The following is a 26203-nucleotide window of genomic DNA, read 5'->3' on the forward strand; positions in this document are numbered from 1 at the left end:
GTCCTTTCCAAAGACTGCTTTATTATTGTTTTATCTTTTCTCTTCTTCCATGTGAATGGATTTATATCCTTCCAAAAAGGAGCCAGGTGGGACGAAGGTCAACTGGGCGAGGTGTTATGTACAGAGGGCAGGGCGGTGACATGGGACAAGGCGCGGCTATAAAAAAAAGGAAGGGGGCGGGAGCAGGGGAGGGCGAGAAAGAGGCACCAACTCCTAGGAGAGTTTCTTGGCTTTCTGATACAAGGAGTCCACTACACGACCCATACTCTGGATGGTCTCCAGCGCTGCCTCGTAGGTCCTGTCCACAGTGGTGTTCTCAAAGATGATCAGCACACCTGAGCCTTGATCAAGGATGCCTAAAGGACAGAAATCGAATGAGTGAATATGATGCGAGGATAAAGAAAAAAGTATAACTCCTATAGTAGTTTAACAGGGACAAAACACACACGTAACTTGGCTTTCATATCCTATGTAATAGCCACACTTGCTCTCCCACAATATGGCTTGAGGACTTCTGGCAAAAACCAAAGAGCATTGATAAAAGCAACCAAAAGATGAAGAGGGCTCTATTTCACAAGGATAAAAACATGCAGGCAGTTACACACGTGCTCTCGGGACAAAGGAACGACAGCACAGTAGTGCAAAAAATCACAAGGGCATTTATTGCACCTTTCATAGACTAATACCTGCTAGCCCAGTTGCTATCCTTAAAACACGTTGATGGGCGCGCAACAAATCGAGGAAGCCCGACTCACCGCGACCGGATAGAGAGAGAATGTATTCGCCCCATCGTGGACGCCAACACCTGATTGTTTGCGCGTGTGGTCACGCGAATGGTGGTGTGTTCGAACGATTGTGTTCGTCCATTCTGATGTAAGCCTCACGAGACGGTCTTGCAGAAGCATCGATCGGCGCATGCGCGGAACGTTCGCGCTGCTGCCGACCCAAGAGCGAAAGCGGAAGAGCCAAAGAGGTTGGTCGGGCCTTGTCGCGCAAGACCAACCCCGCCGACCGCCGCCAGCACTAAGCTACGCGGAGAAGCCCGATTACAGGAGACACGAGACATGCGGGGAAAACATATCCGGGGATGTGCGAGAGTCTCGCATTCGCACATCTTGCAAACCTCATTATCTGAAAATTTCGCCGATTTAAACTAGCAGGTCATGCACTTGACTGATATGCATCCTTGGTTAAAGAAAAAAGCTGGCAGACTTTCCTTTAAAATTCTGTGCCTTTGTACAATGAAAAAAAGATAGCTTTCATTAGCAGCAGAAATAAGGGCCAACCTTGCTTTTTTGAATCTCTCACCCAAATTATGGCACCAATGACATGTGAGATTATGGGGTTTTACGTGCCAAAACCACTTTCTGATTATGAGGCACGCCGTAGTGGAGGACTCCGGAAATTTCGGCCACCTGGGGTTCTTTAACGTGCACCTAAATCTAAGTACACGGGTGTTTTCGCATTTCGCCCCCATCGAAATGCGGCCGCCGTGGCCGGGATTCGATCCCGCGACCTCGTGCTCAGCAGCCCAACACCATAGCCACTGAGCAGGCACCAATGACATGACTACTTGACTCATGATATAGTAATTTCAAAGCACACCAAGGTAATTTTTGTGCAGGAAAGTCTAACATAGTTTCCAGGCTGTATCTGTTTTTTAATGCAATGCTATCCCATTTTCGTTAAAAAGCAAGCCTCTACCATATGTTGCAACAAGCTTCAAGTGGTCCTGGTCTGGGAAACTGATCGTTCACTCAACAACTTTTACATGTTATTACATTGTGCTCTGGCGCAGCAAATATCTGCCGTTTGTAGAAGCCACCATTCTTGCTTTTTAGAATTGTTACATACTTGCACAAATTAGAATAATTTTCCTTAGCAGCCAATCCTGTTTGCATGCCAATTAAGCATGTTCTTTCCTTGGTTAAAACTATCACTGCTTCACCAACACCGTATGTGGAACGACTACAATTGCTGTGTAATTACTCCCTTATTAAAAGGGAGCACACGCACAACTGCATAGTGACTCCCGATGCAATGGCAATCACCAACTATTAGCTCTCATATGTATGGATAAATACTGAGCTGACCCACGGTGGAGGTGAAGCAGACTTCCAGTACTCTGCTATATCCAAAAAATAAGTTAATATCTTGATCCCAAATAGAACTAATATCATCTATTAAGCTAAGAACATATATTTAGTTGAATATTTTGGTATAAGCACAGAGGCAATGGTGAATCCCGGTCTAGTGGCACCAGACTAGAGCTGGGACAGTTCACTGGACCCTGGGAAGGTCATGGCCATTTCAGTGGTCAAGAACCACACACATACGCCCTGGGCCTGGCCAAGGTAAGGGGTTCATCTGAATACATCCTGAATGGAGAAGGTCAGCATGAAGAACGATATGCAAGAGCTAGTGGAAGTGAGACGAAGTGAGATGGGCCACAATCAACAGATCTTGGCACACCAGCAATGGCCTCAACTTATGCAATCAGATTGAGGATAACATTAGCCCGGCTAGCCAGACTTCAAACTGACCTTAGCCAAAGACTCAAGAAAACCCAAATAAGACAAATTACAAAACACCACATGCGACATTAAACTTATTTCCCACTGTCAGTGAGCGACAAGTGACCTTACCACTGAACTTCTTGTCCAGGATCATCTGGGACAGCTTCTTTTCTACCTTTTCCTGTGGAACAAAGAAAGTGTGAAGTTGTCGACATGTCCAGATGAAGTACACAATGCTCAGAAAAACATGCACACCCCAGGCTCTTCATTTACACCTGAGCACTTTGGTCAATGTCTACAAGTGCAAAGCGAGCTACAGCATACACAACAAGGAACATGTGCTCCAAGACATACTTATCCTATGCAGCCATGATCATTAAGTGAATGTTCTAGGATTGTTCAACCAGCAAAATGGCTTAGTGATGGATCTGTATGCGGGACCATATGCCGGGGATTGCCAAGATGCTAATCTTGTGTCCCATTACACTTGAACATAGACATTTTGATAGAACCAAAGCGATCTCCTTCAAAGGCTACACACACACACAAGCTGTAACCCCATTGGTACGGTGCAGAATGAGCGAATTGAACACTCCAAAATGATGGCCCTCTTTTATCTGCATCTCACATCATCACAATACTGTAAAGACCTGTGTGTACACAGGCGCAGGTATTTTCCTTGTAATATCCAGGAAGTTCAGCCTCTTATTTTTTTAATTTATTATATTTAAGGGGGTTTTAAGTGCTAAAACCATGATCTGATTATGAGGCATGCCATCGTGGGAGACAGGATTAATTTTGACCACCTGGAGTTCTTTAATATGTTCCCGATGCACAGCACAAGGGCACTATTGCATTTCGCCCCCATTGAAATGCGACCGCCGTGGGTGGGATATGATACCGTGACCTTGTGCTTAGAAGCAAGTGGTTGAGCCCCATGCACAGCTCAGTAGTCATGCAGTTGAGCTTGCCAATACTTTGAAACATGAAATATAAGGCGGAGTTACTGGAATTTCCTATATTAAATCCTAGTTTTAATTATGTAACATAAGCTGCCTTCTCAGCCCAGCAATTACACAAAACACAAGGAGGCTTGTATTATGGTTGAGCAGGCAAGTATACTACGATTGTGAAATGTGGTTTCAATATTACAGTAAAACCTTGTTAAGAGGGGACGTGGCAATGAAAACGTTTTTCTTTTTTTATTTATGGGAATAAATTGGTGACATTTGGCATGCAGGTGTGATTTGTTATGCTGATATCATAACTGAAATTAGTTTTGTGCTATCTATTACAGTTTTCTAGTTACAACAATTGACAGCCTCTAATGGTCATCCCCAAATTAATGAATTATACATAAGTTCGCCAAGATTTTCACATCTGCATGTTAACAAAGGCTCATTCTGTGCAATGAAGCTATTGGTTTACTTTTTAAATGCCAAAATGAGCATAAAAATATTTTTTCAGCTTTCCTACACATATTGTCTTACTAACGACTTTTGCAAACGCCCATAATAACTTTTTTTATGAGGCGCAGTTAAAAATGGACAGCTTTATCACACTCATCAATGTTTCAGGATCCAAGTGAAAAAGACAATGATTTTGTCTTCATTCATTGTAAAATGGCACTGGGATGACTGAAAGCAACTGCGCAAAATATGAAAGCTGAGAAAACGGAGCTCGAAGTTTCATTTGGTGTAAACATGTAAATCTTTCTTTTGAGCACCTAAAACCCGCTTGGCCTGTGGGGACACATTTGCTTTACATTTTGATGGCGTGCCGACGCACGGCGACCATCGAGGACTGCGAAGACGCTCGCGACCAGTAGTTTTTTGGGTTCTTACAGCAGTTTCGTGCACCTTAGTTGCCTTTTTGGTCATCGTGCATCCATCCGCCGTGCAGAGGCAGGTGACAGCGCACTCAAAACATCCGCTCGTGTCTCTCGTTGCACAACCTCTTTATTAGTGGAGTTGGAGCTGAAATCCGCAGTTAAATATTTGATGCGTAAACTTCTGCTCCGCCGATGTCACGTTGCTGTCACGACTACACAGGGACGTAACGTCACCATCGCTCGCGGTTGTGCCTTCGCTCGCAGTCCTCCTCCATCATCGCTTGCAGTCGCGTAGGTGAACTGCGGTCGCGTCATTAGCAGCGTACGTGGGCGCGCTTTCCCAGTCACCGACATGCACCGGTCGTGCCTCGTCAACAAGCTCGGCAGCGTCCGCTTCTACGAGTAGTTTTCTTTTCTACGCCTTTCATGGTCTTCCGTACACGTGGGCCATTCGGAACTTCATTCCTTTGGGGCTCATCGCAGAAAACGTGCGTAAGCTGCCACGGTCATCAATCACGTTCATAGGAACGTGCAGCTCGCTACTGCGTAAATGCGCGCGAGAGAGGTTCACCAGCAATTCAAATTTACAACAAACAGCCAATAGGAGCACGCCATGTGCCCCACGTGACTGCTACGCCCAATCGCACTGCCAGATTTGAATTTTTTTTGCTTGCGTTTGCTGGTTTATTTTTTGGTGGAGAAATGCGTTGCTCTGGCTATCTTGATCTCCGATCTCTCCTCTTTACGATGATACCAAGATGGTGGTGCTGCATCAACGGATAGCCAGGCGATCCGCTGTGCGACTGGGCCTTCCGAAGCCAGATTTTTTCGCAATTTTTGATGTCAGCACTCTACAAAAGTGCTGTTTTCTCAATTTCTACCGCGTATTTTGTTGTAATATTTCAGTACGAGGTAAATGAAGGCTCGTGGATCGCGAAAAAGATAAACCAGAATATCGAAAATTTTGACAATTTGACCCCTTCAATTGCCGCGTCCCACCTTAAACGGTACCCGCTTAAACAGTAGTTTCGTTTTAAAAGTAGTAAAGTCAAACCCCGACTCAACGACCATTGAACATAATGCGTTTTGCATCCACATAAACCGTACTAGCTTATTGCGCACGTATCAGTTAACATGTAGTGTTTCCACTTTTCGTTGCAAAACCACAGTGGTACGGCGGGCCGGCAGAATAACAAGCCTCAGAGATCGGAACGACCCCCAAGCGCAAATGCAGAGGGCGCCTGGAAGGGTGAAGCCACACCAACATAATCATCATTTCGGTGCCGTGCCAGAGTTGGAGCGTTGTGGCCCGTGTCGTGCCCATGTTATAGTGTCGTGCAAGCTAGGACAAAAACCGGGTGCTCAGCACAGAAGAAAAATTTGACATTGTTCGTGCCGTCGAACATGGCCCAAAGAAGTCGGTGCTGGCACGCGAGAGGGATCTACCATTGACTGTGTTGTGTGGCATTTAGAATGCGAAGAAGTTGCTCGGGAATACTGCTGTGACTGCAAAAATACGTCTGCTACAGGTTCGACTTTTCACCATTGTTGCTTCTGTTCTAGTAAAAAAAAAAAAAGTGCCCCGCAACATCTGCAGTGCTACCGTGCACGTGCATGGAGATTACGTAACGCCAAGGAGGAATCTGCCATACGAGTATTTGCCAAGAAGAGGGGGCTGGCTGAAAAGCTGCCTCGCAGCTTCAGTAGGTTTGAGGCCGCTGTCGCTGCTAGGCCACTGCGGCATCGAACGAAAATAACGCTTGTCGCACGAAGTGAATAAATACTGCATGTTGTTTTCCCCTTTCGTGGCTCCTTCTCTGAGTTCCGTTTTTGGCAGGTAAGTGGTCGATGTCATGCTATTTCGGTTAACAGTACTACCGTTTAGCACATACTTTTTCCGAGCCCCGGCCAACTACGGTTTAACGAGGTTTCACTGTACTATCGTTTAGTACATATGTTTTCCGAGCTCCAGGCAGCTACAGTATAACGAGGTTTCACTGTATACATTTGGCGAAGCTGAATCTGCACACTATACCTGTTGGGTGGTACAGAAACAAGCCTTCAAGGAGCAAAGAACGTGAATTGCTGGACAATCCTTCGTAACGGCCGGATGCATGCATGGCAGCCATGTCAAGCACCATAAACAAGTCATGTCGGTAGGACGTGGATTGCCTTGTTTTTGAGGGCACTTTCCTCTCTGAGCCGCAGATTATGCACCACACTAGGTATGCAAAAGCACAGTCACATGTCAGTAGAGACATGCAGCCATGTCAATTGAAATGGGCGATCACCAAACAAAATGGCGGCCGTGATGTGTCTCTGGTGCAAATTCTAGCACTTGGTTGTTTGTGTAAACAAAAATGACAATGCACACGTAAGTGTAATGTGGTGGCATTCTCGTAATTTAAGTGCGAAGAAAAGGTGTATGAGCACTCTTCGAAGTCTGCTGGTCTTGCGCAGGATAACATTTCAGCGAATTTCGTTGATGTGGGATTGCAGTTCAACAGTTTGTTGTCGAGAGATATGAAATGCGTTTAAACTACGGGCATTCGCCGGAGATACAAAAATATTTCATTGCTACGGGTTTCAACTGTATTCGGCGAAGGCATTGTAGGAGGAAAACTACTACACGGTGAAACAAAGAAAGAAAGCAGACGAGATCAGCACCGAGAGAGCCAAGATAGCTGCTTGTTGTGAAAGGTGTGTGAACTCACCATGGGCAGCTTGATGGTGTTGGCAATGTGGGACACTTGGGCACGCGAGTACGGTTCCACGATTCGGCACAGGTTCTGCTCCAGCATACTATCGTAGAGAGCGTCTAAGTGTGCCTGTATGATGGGGTCATCCACCAGTTCATGCTCATACTTCTTCAGTGCCTGCACATCAATGCAAAAGAAGAGTGAGAGGATATACATTTCCATGTCATAATAAACAGTCTATCCAAGCTGCTACAGTCGACGCTTGTTGTAACAGGCTGCAATAGTCCAGAGATAAAGGTCCATCGTATCAAAAATTAGGGTCACCGGATGTTGTGGAATGGCACAACTTCGCATATACCGCTGTATAAGCCGTAGGCGATCAAAAACATCGAAATTAAAATGAATAACTATAAACACATTTAAGTGGTAATTGTACAGCCATGCAGCATGGCCTCTTCCTGTCCGCTTTTTTCCATATGGTAGTTGCTGACAGATGGTACTTTCCCAGAGCATATATGCACCCGCATAATAAATGGCAAGATTAACCCTTTCAGGGTCAATGACGTAAATATATGGCGCCGTCGGTACGTTTAAAAAGCGCGCCAATTTCCTAACTTCTTTTTTCCCCTGGCATGTGCATATGCGAGAATACAGGTAATTTTTTTCTCGCAGCTCCAGCTCTCGGTTTTCGTTGCATGGTTTGTTTTAGAGCTAGTTTGCTACGGCACGTCTATATACTACTGCTCGCGCATTGGCACGCGCGCGCAGGCGGTGGTTTGGGTTTTGTTCCGCGGGCAGCTTCGGCTTCTTGCGCTCGCAAAACGGATAGCTATCTCGTTACTAAACGCTCAGAAGGTGACCGCCTGCTTCTCGCTCATTTAGTGCTCACAGGGGTGCGCATAGGAAGGATGCCGCCGTGCATGCGTTTCCTTTATTTCTTTTTTTCTTGGAGACTTGCGAAAACTAATCGCCTCTGGTTGGCGATCAGATGAAGATTAGCAGAAGTTTGTCACATGTTTAGCTTTTTTTACGGGCACGCAACCACAGTCTTCTTGAGTGCGCTCACCTACGCAGTTCGGTTATGCTATGGATGTAAATATTAGTGTAAGAGCAAGAACATTTGACACCTGCGAAATATTATCGTTTGCACATTTTTTAATTCTTGTAAGTCTATTTCCTTTTTTTAATTGTTTTTATTCATGAGTAAACAGTACATACATACCAACGCAAAATATTTTTTCCTCACCTTACAGTCACCCTAGAAAAGTTACGGTAAATTATTTTCGAGATAGGTCCCTCAAAAGGATTGGAATCTGCAATAAAAGAAATCGACCCTGACAGGGTTAACAGCTGGCCAGTGCTGCTGTGTCAGCCGGCCGCCTCAAACCCATCGCTTGAGGCGAGCGGCTGCTCAAGCGTTTGAGGAGTCATTGGCCACCTTAAGCGTGTCGCCGCCAACATGGGGAACAGTTTACTTTTCACACAAAACAGTAGCCGACAGAATAAACAGATGTCTTAATTTTATCTTACGTGACAAGTGACAATCACCGTCAAATCTGTCGCATGAAACAGAGCTGCGGCACCAGGCAAGTTTAACTCTGAGCCCAGATCTGGGCACCCCTGCACTGCATGCGAGACCGCTAAGTCGCATCACAAAACTCGCTGTCTGGACAGCACGAATAGCAGCCCATCTTCTTTTTTGTGTGATCTGATGCTGTGAGACATAAAGCAGTATCAAAAAGAAGCATTCTGTGATCGACGGCAGTTGCTTTTGAAGCACCATTTGCTACGACTTTGCTTCGAAGTTGGTTAGGCCTAGCGGCACCCTCGACACTTGCTTGGCACAACTGTGCGTGGCACTGAGCCGACAGTGGCGGGCGGTGATAAACCACTTACCGTATTTACTCAATTGTAACGTGCACCCATTTTCCGTGACCTAAAAAGAGTCGTTTAGAGTACTGCACACCTCATTCTTTCATACAGAAATACAACTTTCTCCCATTTGGAAAATCAAAGATTTACTCCCAATACACTGAAGTTGCGATAAATAAAAAAAGCCGCAGTTTCGCCCGAAAAAGCATCAATTGCGATAACAAATCAGTAGACAGCTATACGAAACTTAAGAGTACTAGTATTATCGGCTGTATAAACGTTTAAACATTTGCTTACTAACTAAATTAACAAGCATGGTGCCACGCATGCAGGAGCTAACATGAACCCGTCCCACTCAATGACCGCAGAAATTTTATCAAAACGCTGGAGTGAAGTACGCTAGCAGGAGCAAGCGAATTTACCTTTGTGTGGCGTCTCACTTCAGCGCGAACGAAGCGATGAGAACACAGCGCTGGGCGCCCAGATGCGTAGACTCCTTATCTCCATCAGAGATCACTTTCAAGATGGGGGCCGCGCGGCTGCGCCGCACGCAATCGCCTCCGGAGTAGGACGTCTTTCCTGTTTGCGCATGTCTCCCACATGTTAAGTTTTGGGAACTCTGCATGCCGTGATTCGGCCCTATTTCCGGCCGTCTCTGCACATGTGATCACTTTCCCTTGAATTGCCGCGTCGTGATGAGCTCGGCGTGTCTTCGCAGTCTGAAGTTCCATGCTGATAGAGCAAACGCAGAAAACGGGAAGACAGATGGTGGACTAACCTAAGCTATGGCCTACGGCAGCTAGGCTCGAAACGCATACGAGGCGGCCATTCTGAAATGCCGATGGTGATATGGCAACATGATTTAGGGTCGTACTCGATTCTAACGTGCACCCAATTTTTGGACCCGTTTTATCGGCAAAAAAGTGCGCGTTAGATTCTAGTAATTTTGGTATGTGGTCGACACAAAAACTCCTGCCAACAGGGCGTTGCACTTTTTGCCGCTAGTATATTCATTCCTTTGCCCATTTTTGCGAATTACACAAGCAGCCTGAAATAGTTGCGTGAAGAGCACTGCCGGACGCATGTATCGCCAGAGAAAATTATGTTGTATTTACACAAGCTAGACAAAATCTACAAAAAATGTGTCTGTTGTAGTGTCCATTACAGCAGGGTCCATTAAAAGTGCAATTTGTCTCGTTGATAACATAGGCAGACCAAACTAAAGGAGAAGAATGGTCTGTTGTATCCGAAAGTATGTTGTATGTAGATCCATTGTAACAGGCACGAACTGTACTTGTAAGCTGGTACCATAACTGATAGTAGAAATCAAACTTATTATTCCAAGCTTGACATGGTCCTTGACATGCCTTGTTGCATTCACTCTGAAGGGACATTGAAGTAATTTTCTATTTTGAATGTAGAGCCAAGCGCCTTTATAACAAAGTGCTCCGGACGTCCAAAGTCCTTCATTATACAGGTTACTTCATCGTAAGGGTTATGCACTGTACCGCTCACAATAGAGCAGGCTAATCATGTTAAGGGAAAGACAGAAAGAAAGAAAAACTTTATTTAACTGATTCGCATTTGTTGCATTGTGGGCTGTAAACGTAGCGACTGGCAATATGTCAAGCTGGGACACCGCGCCTCTCTGCAAGGCAGCAGACGAGCGAAGTGGCTGAAGTGCATCGTACTGTCGCTATCCGATCGGCGCCAGGATTTGCGCATTTGCTGCCGTCACTTTACACCGCAGGATCACTACCCCGATAGCATTTAGCGAGTCCGGTATTCGGGTAAATGCAAGTGCAAAGTGGCTGGGCCTGGCCGTTTCACCGTGCCATATCACGGGATGAGCAAAACCGCAAATGTTAAGGGAAGAGGAGGGGATCAGAAATAGCTTTTTTTGTTTGACAGAAAGGGCTGAAATTCGGCACACACACTGCACATTGCAATAAAGAGACGAATCTAAAATTTCATTAGGGTATCTTTATTAGTTCTTTTTAAAATAAGAATTTATATGTTCCCTGCTTGTGGAAAGCCTGGCACAGTAACGAAACACGATAGTGAGCTGGGAATACATTGCAGCTTGCCCAAATGCTTTATCTACACCAAGACAGTGTTAGATTGTTTTTTTAGTACGCTAATAATTTTTTGCTCAACATAACATGCACATGACTATGCCTCACTGCATGGGGCCATGTAGTTATTGTGAAATAATTCAATAATGGAAAGATAAAGAAACATTTCAAGACTGTCTTTAAGTACAGCACAGCTTGTGGATCGCAACAAAACAAAATGGACCAAAATCGGTCCAGCCATTATTGTGCTATGCTTTCCACGAGCGAGGTGATTGACAAAAAAAAATACTATTGAGAAAACTGGCAGCAAAGTTTTAAAAGCACTGCAAGTTTATTAAAAAACACCAGGGCTACAATATTTTGAACCATTGCTGTCGGGCATCTTCTTACACCTTTGCCTCTTTGTTTGGTGGGCTTTGTATACCTTCTTCAGGCGTTCTTTATCCTTTTCTCGAGCCCCCTGGAGTAGTGCATGACCACCACTTTCACTACCAGACCAAACCTAGTATTGCAGTGTACACCCACAGAACGTTGTTGGCATCTTGGGCACAGAGTTATCAAAGAGTTCATCGCGGAAACCTGCACAATAATGAACTCACCGTCACAAGGGGCCGAAATTTGTTCTTGGCCTTGCTGGTTCATCAAACTGAACTTCCGCTCAGTTGCGGACAGTGCGCGAAGGGAGTCGCATACGCTGCATGCCTGCGCTTCAGCAGTCACCGCTTCCACAAAATGCGGCTCGATTCCTCTGGTGAGCCTTAAGTCACTATACTGTATGTAACTCGTCGACAGTTAGGGCTCACTCGCAGGCTGCGTGTCCTGTCGCACGATGCGTCGGAAACGGTACACCGTCTCTGCCGGCAATGGTGACCTTCGACCCGCATCGCCTCCAACGATGCGATCTGGGTTGCTGACTCGGTCGTACGCACAGGTGCGAGAGCCTCCGTTGGCACGTCTTCTGGTGGCTTGGTTATCAGTGTCGATGTCACAGGGCGATTGTCGGCTTCGCTGCTGGAATCGCACGGTGCAAGATAACGCGGCTCGTTATCCGCATGTTCAGTCGGGTGCTCCGCTTCTCCTGCTGGCCGCCGTCTTTTTCTCGCCTCAGGAGGCTTGCGCTTCGGTTTTCTGAAGGCATGTATCGTTTAAAATTTCTTTTTCGAATGAGCGACGATCCATCACTCACCTGGGAGCTTTCATAAATCTGAATTATGCGAGTGTCAAACGAAGAAAGACGCCGGCGTGGTTTTCAAAGCAGACAACTGCGGTCCGCTGCGGTTGCCAGCTTGCCCGCTGCTGCAGCAGCAGCCAATGGCGAGACGCTTTTCAACACGGCAACCAATCGGAGGCCCGCTGTCATCGCAGGGCCCGTGTGACAACTTCTAGCAGACCCACGCTTCTTTTCTGTTTGTGTGTTTGTTACAAGATGGCGAGAACCGAAGGATTCGGAAACGGAATGGCGAAACTTCGAGCTTTCGAACGCTACCAAGATGGTGGCGGGTAAGACGAGTTAGGGCTCCGCAAACTGCGGTGATTTTACGCAATTTAAAACTGTTTTCTCGCCCTACGCACTGATAAATTAATTTTTTTCGAGCACCTTTAGTGCGTTTTCAACCAAACCATTTTGATACAATGTAGATTAGGCATTGCAGATACCGAAACACGTTGTTGCCAAAAATCTATCTTTTTTTGCAATTTTCGCTATCTGATCCCCGCGTCCCCCCTTAATGGTCTGCATGGTGCAACCACCTGGTGGCACAGAGCTCAACCAAACACAGTAGCAGTAACAAAGTGTATTCTTTGCTGCTGGTGTAAATTTTTCGCAGGAGCGTAATCGTGAACACGCTGTTTTTGTAAAGGTTTAAAATGTTTAACACTTGGTGAAAGCAATATTAACTCTTTGTTTCGCTCTGCGCCACGAGGTGGCTGGACCGTGCAGACCGATCATCAGCTTGAGTTTACGCCTCCACCCATCCGTCGAAATGCCCAGCTCGACTGTGGTTACTGGAATAAAGGACACGTTCGGCGCTGCAACAGAATGCTCTCAACGCACGCTGCTTCAATAGCTCTCGCTTGGGGTCGACTGCCAAGCAGCTGGCAGAGACGTCGGAGAGGCTTCGCGCACTCAGTCATAAAAAACCGGAAGTAGACACAACGTGCCATCATGATGCAGAGCCAGCGAAGGCGGAGCTTAGCCCTGATCACTCGGCAAACGAGTTGAGGAGAAAATACATGGCTACAGAGGAGGGTAACTTGTAATCGTCCGTAGCTCTCTTAATATGAGACGCTTCACACAAATTGTGGTGCGAACGATTAGCTGTACCCTACGCATCTACAAAATTTGATCGAACCATTTGAGGGGCCCTTTAAAGAAGGCCTGCAGCTGGTCCCACCATGTGAATCGTTGATGTCGAGTTGCAGAGAAGCTTCCGAGATCCTCAATCATAAAAATTGCTCCTCTCTCAAAGTGGGTGTTATACCGAACGCGCTTAGTCGTCGTAATGTCGCAAATGAACTGAGTTAAAGCATGAAAGGTCGCAGGGTACTGCCCGCACCATAACCGAGGCACCAGCCACAAGCACAACGAAAATGAGTTGGTTCGAACAAAAAACAAGTTTTGACCTCGGTTGTCTTGTCTATAAATTGTATCGAGACACAAAGGTGCAGGTTGCCAACGTAACGCTAAAAATCATGGGCTTTAGAATATTTCTTTTAAAATGGTCAATTTTGCCGTTTTACGATATATGCAAGGGTCGAATTCAAGCAATAAAAGTAATGAAAAGTCATGTTGCAATCGAATAAATACTATATTCAAACCTTCCTTAGACAGGCCATTTTGATGTAGAGGTGTTCGACTGTATGCTATAGACATTATATAAGTCACTAATGCATTATTCCACCAGCACCATAAGTTCTTTTTAAATATAGCTCTATAACTATAACTTCCGAAAGGCAAGGTGACTCCATCACAGGTGGTGCAAAGTGCAGAGAGAGTAACACACACGTGGTTGGTTGATCTCTTCTTACTGTTGTTGACCAAACCGAAATTCAATGCAATCAACTTTCTTTCACATATGCAATGCACTAACTTCAATGTCACAGCTACAAGCAGTGTGCACATACCTCCTGGAATTCGGCGAGTGAGCGGCGATGGCTGGCCTTGGCAACACTTTTCATAGCTTCCACCTGGGGCCCCGCATACCACAGTGCCAGTTTGCCCATGACAATGGACTGCACGTCCTCTGGCAAGTTCAGCATGATCTTAGACAACAGCATGTACTTGAGTGCTATGAGGGCCTGCATGATGAAGAGAGAAGGGCCTCTCCATGTTGAATGAATGCAAGAATCCTTGCATACAAGCAAGCACATACTACTGCAAGACCATGAAAGACCAAATGAACTGTTCACTCATTACAGCAGCAGTCCACCATGCATCACAGAACACTGAGTGAAGGCTAGGCTGTTCGTGTCATGTGTACTCCCCTGCTAATGAAAATCTCCAGCCGAGCTCTTTGTTATGGACTGCATGAAGAGATGGAATTTACCTTCACAGACGAAAATGACTTTTTTAAAATAAGCTTTCATAATGAAAGTGGTGCATTGTCATCACAATTTGCTACAGATATCAAGCACACAGGGGTGGTATTCTTGGGTGAATACTTTGGAGGACAACAATATCAGTTTCGAAGCCTCTGCATCAGACTTGTTGAAGTGTGCGTCCGGCAGCGTTTCTGGTACTCTGCACAGATAGGAAGCTTGGCAAAGTCCCAAAAATGCTGGGGCTGATTACACCAATGCATACAGCGCTGAGTTGTGCAAAATCTCGCCAAACTAATATTACCTCAGAATGTTTTTAGCCGAAAATACCACTCAAGATCATAGTGGTGCACAAATTGAACAAACAGTATCCAAGTGCAATCTGCAGGCAATTTATGGGCCCATTTTCTCTGCAGAAAGGTGTGCATTAGATTTGGGTAATGTATGGTACACAAGCGGTTATGAGTCCAGCCCTCATCAGTATTCGACCACCACAGCTAAGAATCAAACACGGAACCTCGTTGTTAGCACCACAACACCATAGAAGTGAGCCACCGCGACAGGTCGTCCTAAATGTCAAGACATGCATGCTCATGTACTTGCTAACTTGCCTTTGGAGAGTCGACCGAGTCGTAGCACTCAAATGCCTCATAGAAGTAGGAGAAAGCCGTTTTGAAGTCCCGTTCGTCAGCAGCATGCAGCACCCCACTCTGCAAGTCAAGGGCTGCCTGCAACTTGGGGGGACAGTAAATGGCGTTGGCTGTTGTGCGAGCACTGGTCAGGGCAACACGTGCCTTGGGCAGGTTGCTCAGGGCATGGTACACTTTGCTCTCAAGCAGCTGCACTTCCACCAGCAGGTTCTTGTCGTCCAGCTTCTTCAGCTCCTTTAGGAGACTGCTCCCTGCATTCAGCACATTTACCGCACATCACTGTGATCTGCTCTGCAAGCAATGTATGTCTCTTTCAGTAACACAGCTGGGACGCCACAATGACGCTACCTGCCAAGTGAGTTTCGTTGAGCCTCAGTCAATAATTTCGCTACCTTTGCACTTGACCATTGCAGGAAGGCAGCTTCATACAAATGTTCTTTCACTGACAGCCCAACAGCATTCAGATTAATGTCAATGCACATTCTCTCTCTGTCTCTCTCTCTCTCTCTCACACACACACACACACACACACACACACACACACACACACACACACACACACACACACACACACACACACACACACACACACACACACACACACACACACACACACACACACACACGCACGCAAACACACACACAGAGAGAACCTCTGAGTGACTGACTGTCTAAATGCTGGTGTGAGATTAGACTGAGATGGCTAATCACAATACCCTCTAGAGCGTCTTGTGAATAGAAAAATTAAAGAAAAGGAAAGAAAGCCATGTCAGAATTATACAAAATGATATCACACAGCCTTTAAAAATTAAAGAGTCCACACAAAAGAAATTACGCCGCAGCTGCCTTAACCCACTAAAGGGACGTTGAAGAGGTTCTAGAAATGAAAGATCTGAAGTGGCTTGGAAGGCTGCCAGAATATAATTCAACTCCTGAAGTTATTATCTCAATAGTGTGCATAGCAGCACCGTAATCTGCGTTTAAATTTTCTTATAGCGTCCTCGATCACCCGCACCGGTGCGCACCGGGGCGCCTTGGTGCGCACTTTCATCCTCGATCAACCGCACCGGTGCGCACTGACCATCCTCGATCACCGGAAGCGCACCCTGTTGGAGCGGTTTTCCGTTGCCCCGTCTCGCACCGAGAAAATCGGCGGTGCGCCGGAGTGCAATCCCAGCAAGCACTGCGGGACGCGCGACGTGCGCGCGTACTGCCGACTGCAGAACCGCGGACGCTCTGGCCCGATAGCTGCGGTACGTTGCAACGGAGTTGACGGAGTTAGCTAGTGGATTTGTCGACAATGAGAAAGGAAGCGCTGCTAGTTGCCGCAATCTATCAGCATTCTTCAAGTTCGTTTGACAGCGAAGACGACATGCTGCTCGACCTCGTCCAAAAACAGTGTGAAGAGCGGCCGAAAGTGGACAGGTTCATTGAACGGGTCGTCAGTATTAATTATAAAATCCATTGGTATTTGCTTGCAACCAGGTATGTCGGAGCACGCAGTTTGACAAGGTTCGAGCGCTTGCCGCAGATGCTCAGCATCTGCAAACAATAAAATATGCGCGCGCGCGTGTTCGCGCACGTTTTGCGCGCCAGGGGCAAAGTAGCGCTGCATGCAAGCACCCTGCACAGGGTGCAGTCAGGCCCCGCACACTCTCAAGTTCAACAAATGGCCACAGAGGGCGAAAAATCAATCGAGGCGCGTTTCAGCATAAGCGCGCAAGTGGAGCTACTGTAATTTGGTCGAATAGTTTAACTTGTGCTTTCTCTGCTAGGGGCGCTGAACATGCTGAATTTTTTAATTTACACAAACCATTGACATGAACAATCGAGGTGTCTAAGGATGCTTTTTTACCTCAGGCAAATAGGCAGTTGATTTTCTTTTAATTTGATTGTTGAAGCTGCTTTTTAGTCATAGCCTCAAGGTTTTTGTGCTCGATTAACCACCGACAGCCGACAGCCTATTGGTATCGATGTGTTTCCTGGCCGTTGGCGTTCGAATACTACGGCGGTAAAACATTTCCGAAAGCATGCTGGTTTCGTCTGCGAGTCATTACATAGACTTGCTGTAAGAAGGTCTACTCTTGGCAAAGAATAGTGCCTCATTTTGTTTAGGCGTTGACTATCATAATGAATGCGGCGGAGGTTGAGGGAGTACGCTTGAAGGTACGTTTTTATGCCGTTGATCTCCATAACACCGTAAGTACGCAAACCGATGTCGCAGAACACCCGATGCATCATTGTGTGTTCTCCGTCATCGCTTGTTTGCTGTATGCCTACTAATTCTTCATTTCTTCAAGTGTTGTATCCTCCTTTTGTCCTTGTTCTCTTGTGCTTCACTTACAGTATGTCGTTCCGTCAGCTGTAATGCGCATTTGCAAAACCAATACGTTTGATAAGACGCAGTGGTTATCATAATTTCACTACACGTGTATTAAGCTGGCACATGTGGTTCAGATACAGATACCTGTATGCGAACTTGCACGACGTTGATGCGGAGATTAGGATAATTATGACACCCGTAAGGAAGAGGCAGCTGACGGCCGTATAAGCTGTTGCGTTCTTTCCGCCAAACTACCCGGCCTGGTAGTGCTGTAAAGATGCTGTATAAAAGTCCCACGCGGTGACAGGGAAATTAATATACTTAGCAGCCGACCGTACGTTTTGTAGCTTAGGTCTTCTTTCTTGTGCGTTTGTGCTACCCTTATTAATGAACCATCTCTTGACTATGTTCTTGACTATACATGTAACCGCGTTTGTGTGGATGCGTAGACGTGTGCTTTTTGTTGTACTTGTAAAATGCAAATAAAATATTTTCAGGCTTACTCAATCTTTGGTGTCGTGTGCGTTTATTCCAGTCGAGGCCATCGTGCCACCTGGAAACCGCATTCTGTCAGTAGCCCTACACGAAATGCAACAGCTGGAGCGCGGCGGCACAACTCGCCGTAACGGCGGCGTAATAAACGAAAAACCGCTCGGAATGCCCTTAAAAGTCAGTTCAGAGTGTGCCTTAACTCGATATGACTCAGCGCTACATGTATTCTGCTGCGCCTCGATCGTGCTCCCGCCAGTTTGGTTGCTGTGTGGCAAGCGTAGCGCCTACATAAATATGTAGGCGCTACGTTTGCTACACAGCAACTAAACTGGCGGGAGCACGATCGAGGCGCAGCAGCCAGAAACCCAGTAAAGCCACAGAACACCTGGTAAAGCGTGTGCAAACCTGGTGAAGCGTGTGCAAAACCCCGTTTCCGTTTCCTGTTGTACAGCGCCACCTGTGGTCACATACTTTAGTTCACGACGCCACCGCTGCGCTTATTTCCGTAGCACTGTGGAAGGTACAGTTTCCCTTCTCTAAGTTTGTATAGGTGTTCTGTGGTGCAGTTTTGTCCTCGATGTTGACCCTCCGCAGTGCGGCACCACGGCGGGGCAAAGCGCACCATTCTGGTTTCGGGGCAACCCCGGGGCAAGGTGATCGAGGACGCTATTAGAAACGCCGCCCCCCTTGAGTGCCACGTAAGCGCTATGTTGAAATCATGCACATCGCTGATATGAATATGTAGAGATGACTGTGACAACATCCCAATCATCTTCGTCATGAGAGCCTGTTACCCGAACAGCGGCTGCTTGTTTTTGCTAAATCAAAGCAACTTGTGGCTTGTTAAACTGTGATTTTCCTATTCAAGGAGTGAAAAACTATAATAATTTGCTGAAAGCTCACTTAATTCTGAGCTGAATTTTTTAATTTTTGGCACCCAATGATCTTTTCACATTGTAACTGCATTGTGAAAGTTTCATGAATTGTGCTTTGTTATTTCGAATGCTACGATGCTGTACTTTTTGGGAGCAAAACCGGATGCAGGTCCTCAAAGGTACACTATAATTGGGAAACAAGAAAGCTTACTTTCATTGGCTACACGAAGCTTTACACAGGCCCGCTTTAGCCTTCTGATGGCAAAATCAGCATTTTAATGGCAATTTTTCAGTTGGGAGGTATTTTTACTACTCAAGCGTGTTGCATGATTTCGGCAGGTAATCGGAAAGGCCTTTGGTGCTGCTTTCCCAGACACACACGGTGCTGACATAATTGATACAGATGAACGCGTGATATTTTGTGACTGGTGCAGGCATACAAAAGTACCGTATTTACACGATTGTAAGTGGACCCCTTTTTTAAAATTTGAAAGTCTGAAGTTGGGGGGTCGACTTACAATCGAAACCGAAACATGGCCCCGCCAAAAAAAAAAAGCGATACCAACGGGAGCTGCAACGTAGTTACAATTTTATGTTTGCTCTATGGCCCTACCCGTATCTTTTTGCTATCCCGCGTGTTTGTTCGCTTTTCGGAAGGGTTTTTCAACATTTTTGAGAGTCTTGCAGTGCATGCAACACTCATGGGGGGGGGGTGTCGATAGTTGATGGAAGCGCCGCTATTCCGATTTGCGGCGGCACCCTCAAAACGGCGGCGCTTGCGGGGAGTATCGGTAGTTCATGGAACAGCAGACACCGCTCGCGGGTTTCTCTTTCTCTGTTTAAAGCACGACCGGCTTTATTACTAGTCGGTCGTGGTTTATAGGCATTCGTATTGGTTTGACGCGTTCCACTTGACTGCCGGCTACGTGCTACTCCTATGCTTCCCCAGTCGTCATGAGTGCTCCAGGCCCACTAATCGTTCGGCACTCGTTCACAGCAGCGTTCAAGAGGGCTGCCATCCTTTACGCCGAAGAAACAAATCACTGCGCAGCGGGCCGCAATTTCGATGTTTCTAAACGGGTGGTGCGAGAGTGGCGACTGCAGCGAAGCGAAATGTGTGACGGCAAGTGAGAAATTTCCCACGTGCCGAAGTCTGGACGCTTTCCGGAGCTGTAGGCTAAGCTTGCGGCGTACGTCGCTGAAATGCGTGATCGGTCCCTGCCAGTGAAGTGCGACGTGGTCATGAAACAAGCCCGGACCTTCGCCTTAATTTTAAGGTTCTGCTCCACCGTGAGTACAACGAGTGGCTGGCGGCAGAAGACTGCGAATTTACGCCAACCGGACCTGTCAAAAGAGCCTCCCTGACGGCTGCGTGTGGCTGGGTGCATTTGGCGTGGGCTGCTGTTCTGCAAGATGTCCTGGTGCGGTCGTTTGCCAAATTTGAAATTTCGCTGGACCACGACGCGCTGTGGGACCGCAGCAACGATGACGATGGCAGCACTAGTGAAGACGAGTAGTCCAGTGACCATGTCAGCTACTAATAAATTTTCGTTATCGAATGCGCCCTCGGGTATGCTCTCTGATTTTTTTTTTTTCGGTCAAGCGATAGGTCGACTTACATTCGAGTCGACTTACAATCGTGTAAATACGGTAAAGCACAGTACACAGAACTTCACAGACCTCTCTTGTGATGACAGTTGATTTCTAGCATAAAAACCCTGTTACATGATTTATTGGGTGACATTTCTGTCAGACGCTTCTGACCTATCATAAGATGGGGCCCACCTTTGATTACCGAATGTGGGTTGTCACATTTTTATTCATAGCTGATCTCGTTTGGCAGATGAATATACATTTTCTTTGTCAGTTTCTGTTCTTTCCCACTTTACAATTTCTATTAAAATCACGCAATAAAGATCCTTATTTACAAATTATCTTTATAAAATATCAACATTTTATGCTCTATTTGTGCTTGCAACTGCCTGTAAAAGCTTTGTAACAGTAAAAAATACTGTGCATGGTCTGTTGACCACTCGCGAATGCAAAAAGCGCAGAAAGGCATTAGCATTGTGAAAAGACATCGGCACGAAATTGCAGCCCATGCTACAAAGACACATTGTATATATAAATTGTAATGGATTCATCATTCACGGCATTCTATTGTGAAGCTTAAAAAAAAGAAGTTTTGAGAAGCAAACACTATGCATGATAAACATAAACAAGTGCTGCACACAGTAGTACTTGCTCTGTTCAGCACTTCTCCAATTTTTCTGATCAATAGATAAGACATCATGCAGCTGAGAAAAAATATAGTGGTGGTCATTCTGACAAGACCCTTCTCAGCAAAGCAGCATACTAAGGAAAACGGTATGTTTATTCTGTAATTATTCACAAAGGAAAATGGTGCTGTACTTTCAAAAGCACACTGAGTGCTTATGGGTAAATAATCTTTCTCACACGTCCTCATTGATGCACTGTGAACTCCACGGCACTGTAATGAAGGGATGCCTCTGAAGTTAATCACATGAATTAGCAAGAAAAATAACTGAAATGCAGTGTCTAACCAAGTTGAGGGGCCGTGGTATCCTATACTGAGTACATTTACTTGCACAGGCAAATGTAGTCATCAAGGCAGTCTGGACAGGGTTGTGAACCATTTTGAGTTTCATGTTAAGGAACATAGCAAACTAAGATTCCAATCAGCTTACCTAACTGAAGAGCTTCAGTGTAGCGTCCGGTGTCATAGTAGAGGGCTATAAGCCGTGCCTGCAAGATGGTAGCGACACACATCAGCCACAAAAAGGTACTTGCACAACCTGCAGTGCTATGCCATCCTCCAAGGCCAAATACCCATACAGAGTCTTGTTTTACTGCTGCTAGCTACAGCAGCCCCAATAATTCATTAATTAGCATGCTCCACCAATGCACTGGTGCTGTAGTGGCAATTCGGTGCAGCAGACTGAAAACACAAGCCGAGCACAGCAGGCAACTTGAATTATGATTGAAAAGGTAAAACAAACAATATCTGGCAAGAAATGAGATTGCCAGTAGCTTGCCAATACACACACAAATATATGCGATTCAGACCATAACAACCACCCTTTCCTTCATGTGTTTGGCAAATGGCAAATAAATATACACTGACATGCTACTGCACCAACGTCTTGGCAATATGCAGTACCTTTTCCTGCTAGACTAATGCTGAAACTGCCTGCTGCAAGGAGGCTTACAGGAGGCCACACAGACTACTGCTGCAGTGATGTAGGGTTTCTTATTAACCATATGTGGTGCTTTAATCATGTTAAAAGTGTCTCACAGAAGGAAACAAATGCAAGACCAGCATGCAATGTAGCTTTATTAAATTAGGAACCTGCTGCCTATGCCTCCATATAGTGGAGTTACACCTGACCAATGCTGTCATTTAGCTGTCAATGAAACAATTACTTGTCTAGTCAACTTCCCCTAACTTTCACCTAATAGCAGATATCTGCAGCCTTTGGTAATAATTGTCAAGTACAAAATAAACAAAATATTAAAAAATAACAATGAAGCTTTTCATATTTACACACAGTTCAAAGCAAGTGCAAATGCAGCAGTGGCAATTTTTGTACCTTAAAACCAGCAACATTCCTACATGCATAATATACACCTACAAGCATCTAGTGAAATAGCTTGCCGACGAGTGTCGGTGCATGAACTACAGAATAAACTTGTCTGCAATGCCTAAACCTTAAAAAAAAAGAAAAAAGCAGAAAAGGGAAAAGAATGCATACGCACCTCTAGGGACTGCCGCAAGAAAGTCCTCTTCTCATGCTGAGCCCAGTCTATACACTCCTTGCACAGTTCCACCTAGACAACGGATTATTCAGTGTCACCAGGTGCATCAGCTCCTTTCCCTCTACATGGTCAGAGACATTTCAGTCACATGCACAGCACCTAAACTGCACCTTACTGAGCATATAAACAAGAAAGCTGACTTCACAGTAGTACTAGCTCATCTGGACAATTTAGGCATCAATTAAAAATGTTAGCCCAATTAATCTAAACCTTTTAGTTGAACAACTGGATCTACAGATGTACATGCATGAGCTAAAGAAAACAAACACTCATGGTTTTTGTTAACAGAAGCTGAATAAAAATAAAAACAATCTGAATGCACAGTTGCTTTTAATATCACATCAGTGACACTTTGGTTGAGTGTACATACATACGTCAAGTATATAAAGCTCACAAATACGATCACTGTCTTCCCACTGACCTGAAGTGCAGTGCACACGACAGGTACACCAACTTAATCGCAACACTTCCTTGCTACTGCTAAAGCTAATGAAATGGAGACATTGGTGGCGACGTTTGCCTGATCATGTAACATCAACCAATTAATTGGGATCAGAAAAATGCATTCAGAAGCACAACTGTTTCTTTTTTTTTAATTATGGGGTTTTACGTGCCAAAACCACTTTTTGATTAGGAGGCACGCTGTAGTGGAGGACTCCGGAAATTTCGACCACCTGGGGTTCTTTAACGTGCGCCTAAATCTAAGTACACGGGTGTTTTTCGCATTTCGCCCCCATCGAAATGCGGCCGCCGTGGCCGGGATTCAATCCTGCGACCTCGTGCTCAGTAGCCCAACACCATAGCCACTGAGCAAACACGACGGCTAGAAGCACTACTAGATGAATTGCAAGGCTAATTAATCGCTCAGCCCTAATCTCAAGACACCTGTAGCACAACTTAACAAAACTTACTTTGAGGCATTACCTTTGCAAGTATAATTATTCATGCAGTGCCTGAAAAGGTTACATTCTAATGGTTTGCACCCGAGCAATGTACCTCAGGCCGATTAGAATTAATTATACCTGAAAAAGAAACAAACATGCTTCTCTCATTAGTGGCTACACTTATCACATTCCTTTTCTTGGCACACTGAAATGGGGGCAATTAAATGCCAGAAGTCTCACCTCAAGACCCGTGCCAGCCTCCATGTCGGGAAACATGTCTACAAGGGCGCGAACCAACTTGGCTGCTTCGGCTTTACTGATCAAGTTAAGGAATGGCCGTGTGGTCTTGATCAGGTTACCGAGCTCTGAGAAGAAAATTGTAAAGATACAAGTGTGAAAATGAGTCCCTCCATTGGAAACGCACTCTGCCAACCACAATACAAATGACGCTATCAAAGAAAAGTAATCCTTCAAAATTGAGCAACTTTCTTCATTTCCACAGCAATACATGCGCACATGCAAAGGTCATGGTACACATTCATTTCAGTACCGGCTTGCCACACTCACCTAGCTTACCCTCACATGGTGCAAGTCCTTTGATGCCAAGGGATCTTCATCATTAAGAGTTTACAGTATTTGACAAGACATAATCCACTGATCACATTTAGCAATTAATTCAAAGAGCAGCATTGGTTACCTTTAGCTTTGCCCTCCTTGCTGAGCTTCTGCCCAAGGTCCAGGATACTCTGCACTCTGTCCTGTGAATCTTCATCTTCAGTTGACTCCTCAGTGGGTGCTACTTCAAATCAACAACAGGCACTGCATCAGGCATAGACTGCTCCAGTCATATATGAGGAATATGGCGGGAAGGAGAGAGGATCAGCACACCAAACCAAGAATTGCAGAATCCTGCAATGACATGATAAAAATATCAAACCTAGCAAGAAAGTAAAATATCCAGCTGCCTAGATTGTGTTGCTCACACTTATCTCGGCGTAGTGTGCGCTTAATCCTAAGCTTCAGCCTCGTATTTTCACAGTTCGATTTTCATTTCGCTGTTGCCTCAGGACGAATCGATGCCAACTGTTACATCACACAAATGCTCCTGGATTGTACAAGTCACTGTCAGAGCACTCCAGATAATTTCTACCGCCTGCGGTTCTTTACCGTACACCAACATCAGCAAACGAACCTTTTTTTTTGCTTGTTTGCATGCATTCCTCCTGCAAACGCATGCAACCGGCAACCGAAGCCTTGACCTCGTGTCCAGAAGTGGAACGTCATTCGCTCAGCCGCACAGCGACAAATCACCCACCCGCCTGCGCTGACAATTTTGGCATAAGCGCTGCCAGCAAAGGTACTGAAATACCGTAAGACTGTCACCTGCAGTATGTAAATTACCGTGGTCCATAAGCTCGTGGTAGACAACCATTGTAGAGGGGCCCGCAACAAAACGAATTACGTCTGCTCCCATACAAGCCTCAAGCGACAATACCGACAGCAAACACGATTCGGGTGAATGATTGCGCAACCGGCGAACCCCAGAAATAAACATTTGGCGCGGGGGTCGTAGCTGTCGGCGCCGACGTCGCCGTGACAGGCCCATTCATGACGTCGAGGTACCAGCGACAAGGGACATTAGGTTTCGGATCGCTTTAGAGTCCGCACAGAGCTCACGTTTAATAAACTCAATAGACTACCGCACATTGACGGTAAATTCTTTTAATTTTCTCGTTGTGGCCGTCTACGCACACGCATGAATGAATCGACGTGGTGCTAAAGACACACTGCAAGCTCAGCTCCGGCGATATAATAGATATATATACAAACGGCGCGCTCATTCGTAACACGTGCACAAAATACTCTGCCAGTCTCAGTATTTTACGCAGCCGGCGCGATCAAAACGCCAGCAGACAGCCGAGATCACGACAGTTCAGCTGCTTTGTCGCTGTTCGCAATGCGGAGCTAGGTTCTACGGAGAATTTAGCCTCCTGCGACCGAAAGAGGCTCTGCATCATAGACAATTTTTAAAGCCAGTGGTTCTTTTTAGCTTTTTCCCAACTTCAAAAATACATAGGCGGAAACAACGCGTTGTGAAGAAACGTAGGCTGTGCGCTACTCACTGGACAGGTTCGCCGGCGGTGCGTTTGACCAGCACTGAAAACAGCAACTCATGCTGCCCGCGTGTGTTCGAATATGCCGAACCCGCGTGCAGTCAGCCTTGTCAAACGTCACTTCGCCCAAGTTTCAATGCAATGCATCTTCAATTGACTTTGTAACCCATCGAATCGGCGGTGGAGGACGTAAGGACTCCGTAAACAGTGATCGGCTACGGCAACCAACGAGCAGGGTGCCCCATCCTAACAGACGGGTTAGGCCTACAGCCACCGCGATCTACCTCTATTGAATAAAGTTACTGCGACTTAAAACGAAGTAGATAACAGGGAAACAAAAGTTGACTGAAATGAAATAATTTTTTTCCACTCACCTGGCGGTAAGAAAGGAGGCGGGTCCTTATTTTTGTCTACGTTTACCGTCACTCTAGACCTCTCTACAACTGCTGCAGCAGCCATCTTTACATAAACTCTCGCGAAAGTTCGCTGTGGCCGTTG

At 45.9% G+C, this 26203-nt stretch overlaps 1 protein-coding gene across 4 annotated transcripts; it reads right to left on the reverse strand.

The window, feature by feature from the left end:
* On the reverse strand, positions 1-26203 carry LOC140212774 (26S proteasome non-ATPase regulatory subunit 11-like). Of its 4 annotated transcripts, none has more exons than XM_072287991.1 (10): positions 26080-26203; positions 24289-24387; positions 23832-23956; positions 22648-22719; positions 21579-21636; positions 15142-15431; positions 14117-14290; positions 7062-7223; positions 2646-2697; positions 1-356 (listed from the first exon to the last, which is right to left on the reverse strand). In XM_072287991.1, the coding sequence occupies exons 1-10, from the start codon at positions 26162-26164 to the stop codon at positions 214-216; spliced, it is 1260 nt and encodes a 419-aa protein (XP_072144092.1). In that variant the 5' UTR covers positions 26165-26203; the 3' UTR covers positions 1-213. The 4 variants fall into 4 exon arrangements, with proteins under 4 accessions (XP_072144092.1, XP_072144091.1, XP_072144094.1 ...); XM_072287990.1 differs by having other exon boundaries at positions 24289-24390; XM_072287993.1 differs by lacking the exon at positions 26080-26203 and adding an exon at positions 25715-25977.

This window comes from Dermacentor andersoni, chromosome 4 (genome assembly GCF_023375885.2).
Source record: "Dermacentor andersoni chromosome 4, qqDerAnde1_hic_scaffold, whole genome shotgun sequence".
Lineage (NCBI taxonomy): Eukaryota > Metazoa > Arthropoda > Arachnida > Ixodida > Ixodidae > Dermacentor > Dermacentor andersoni.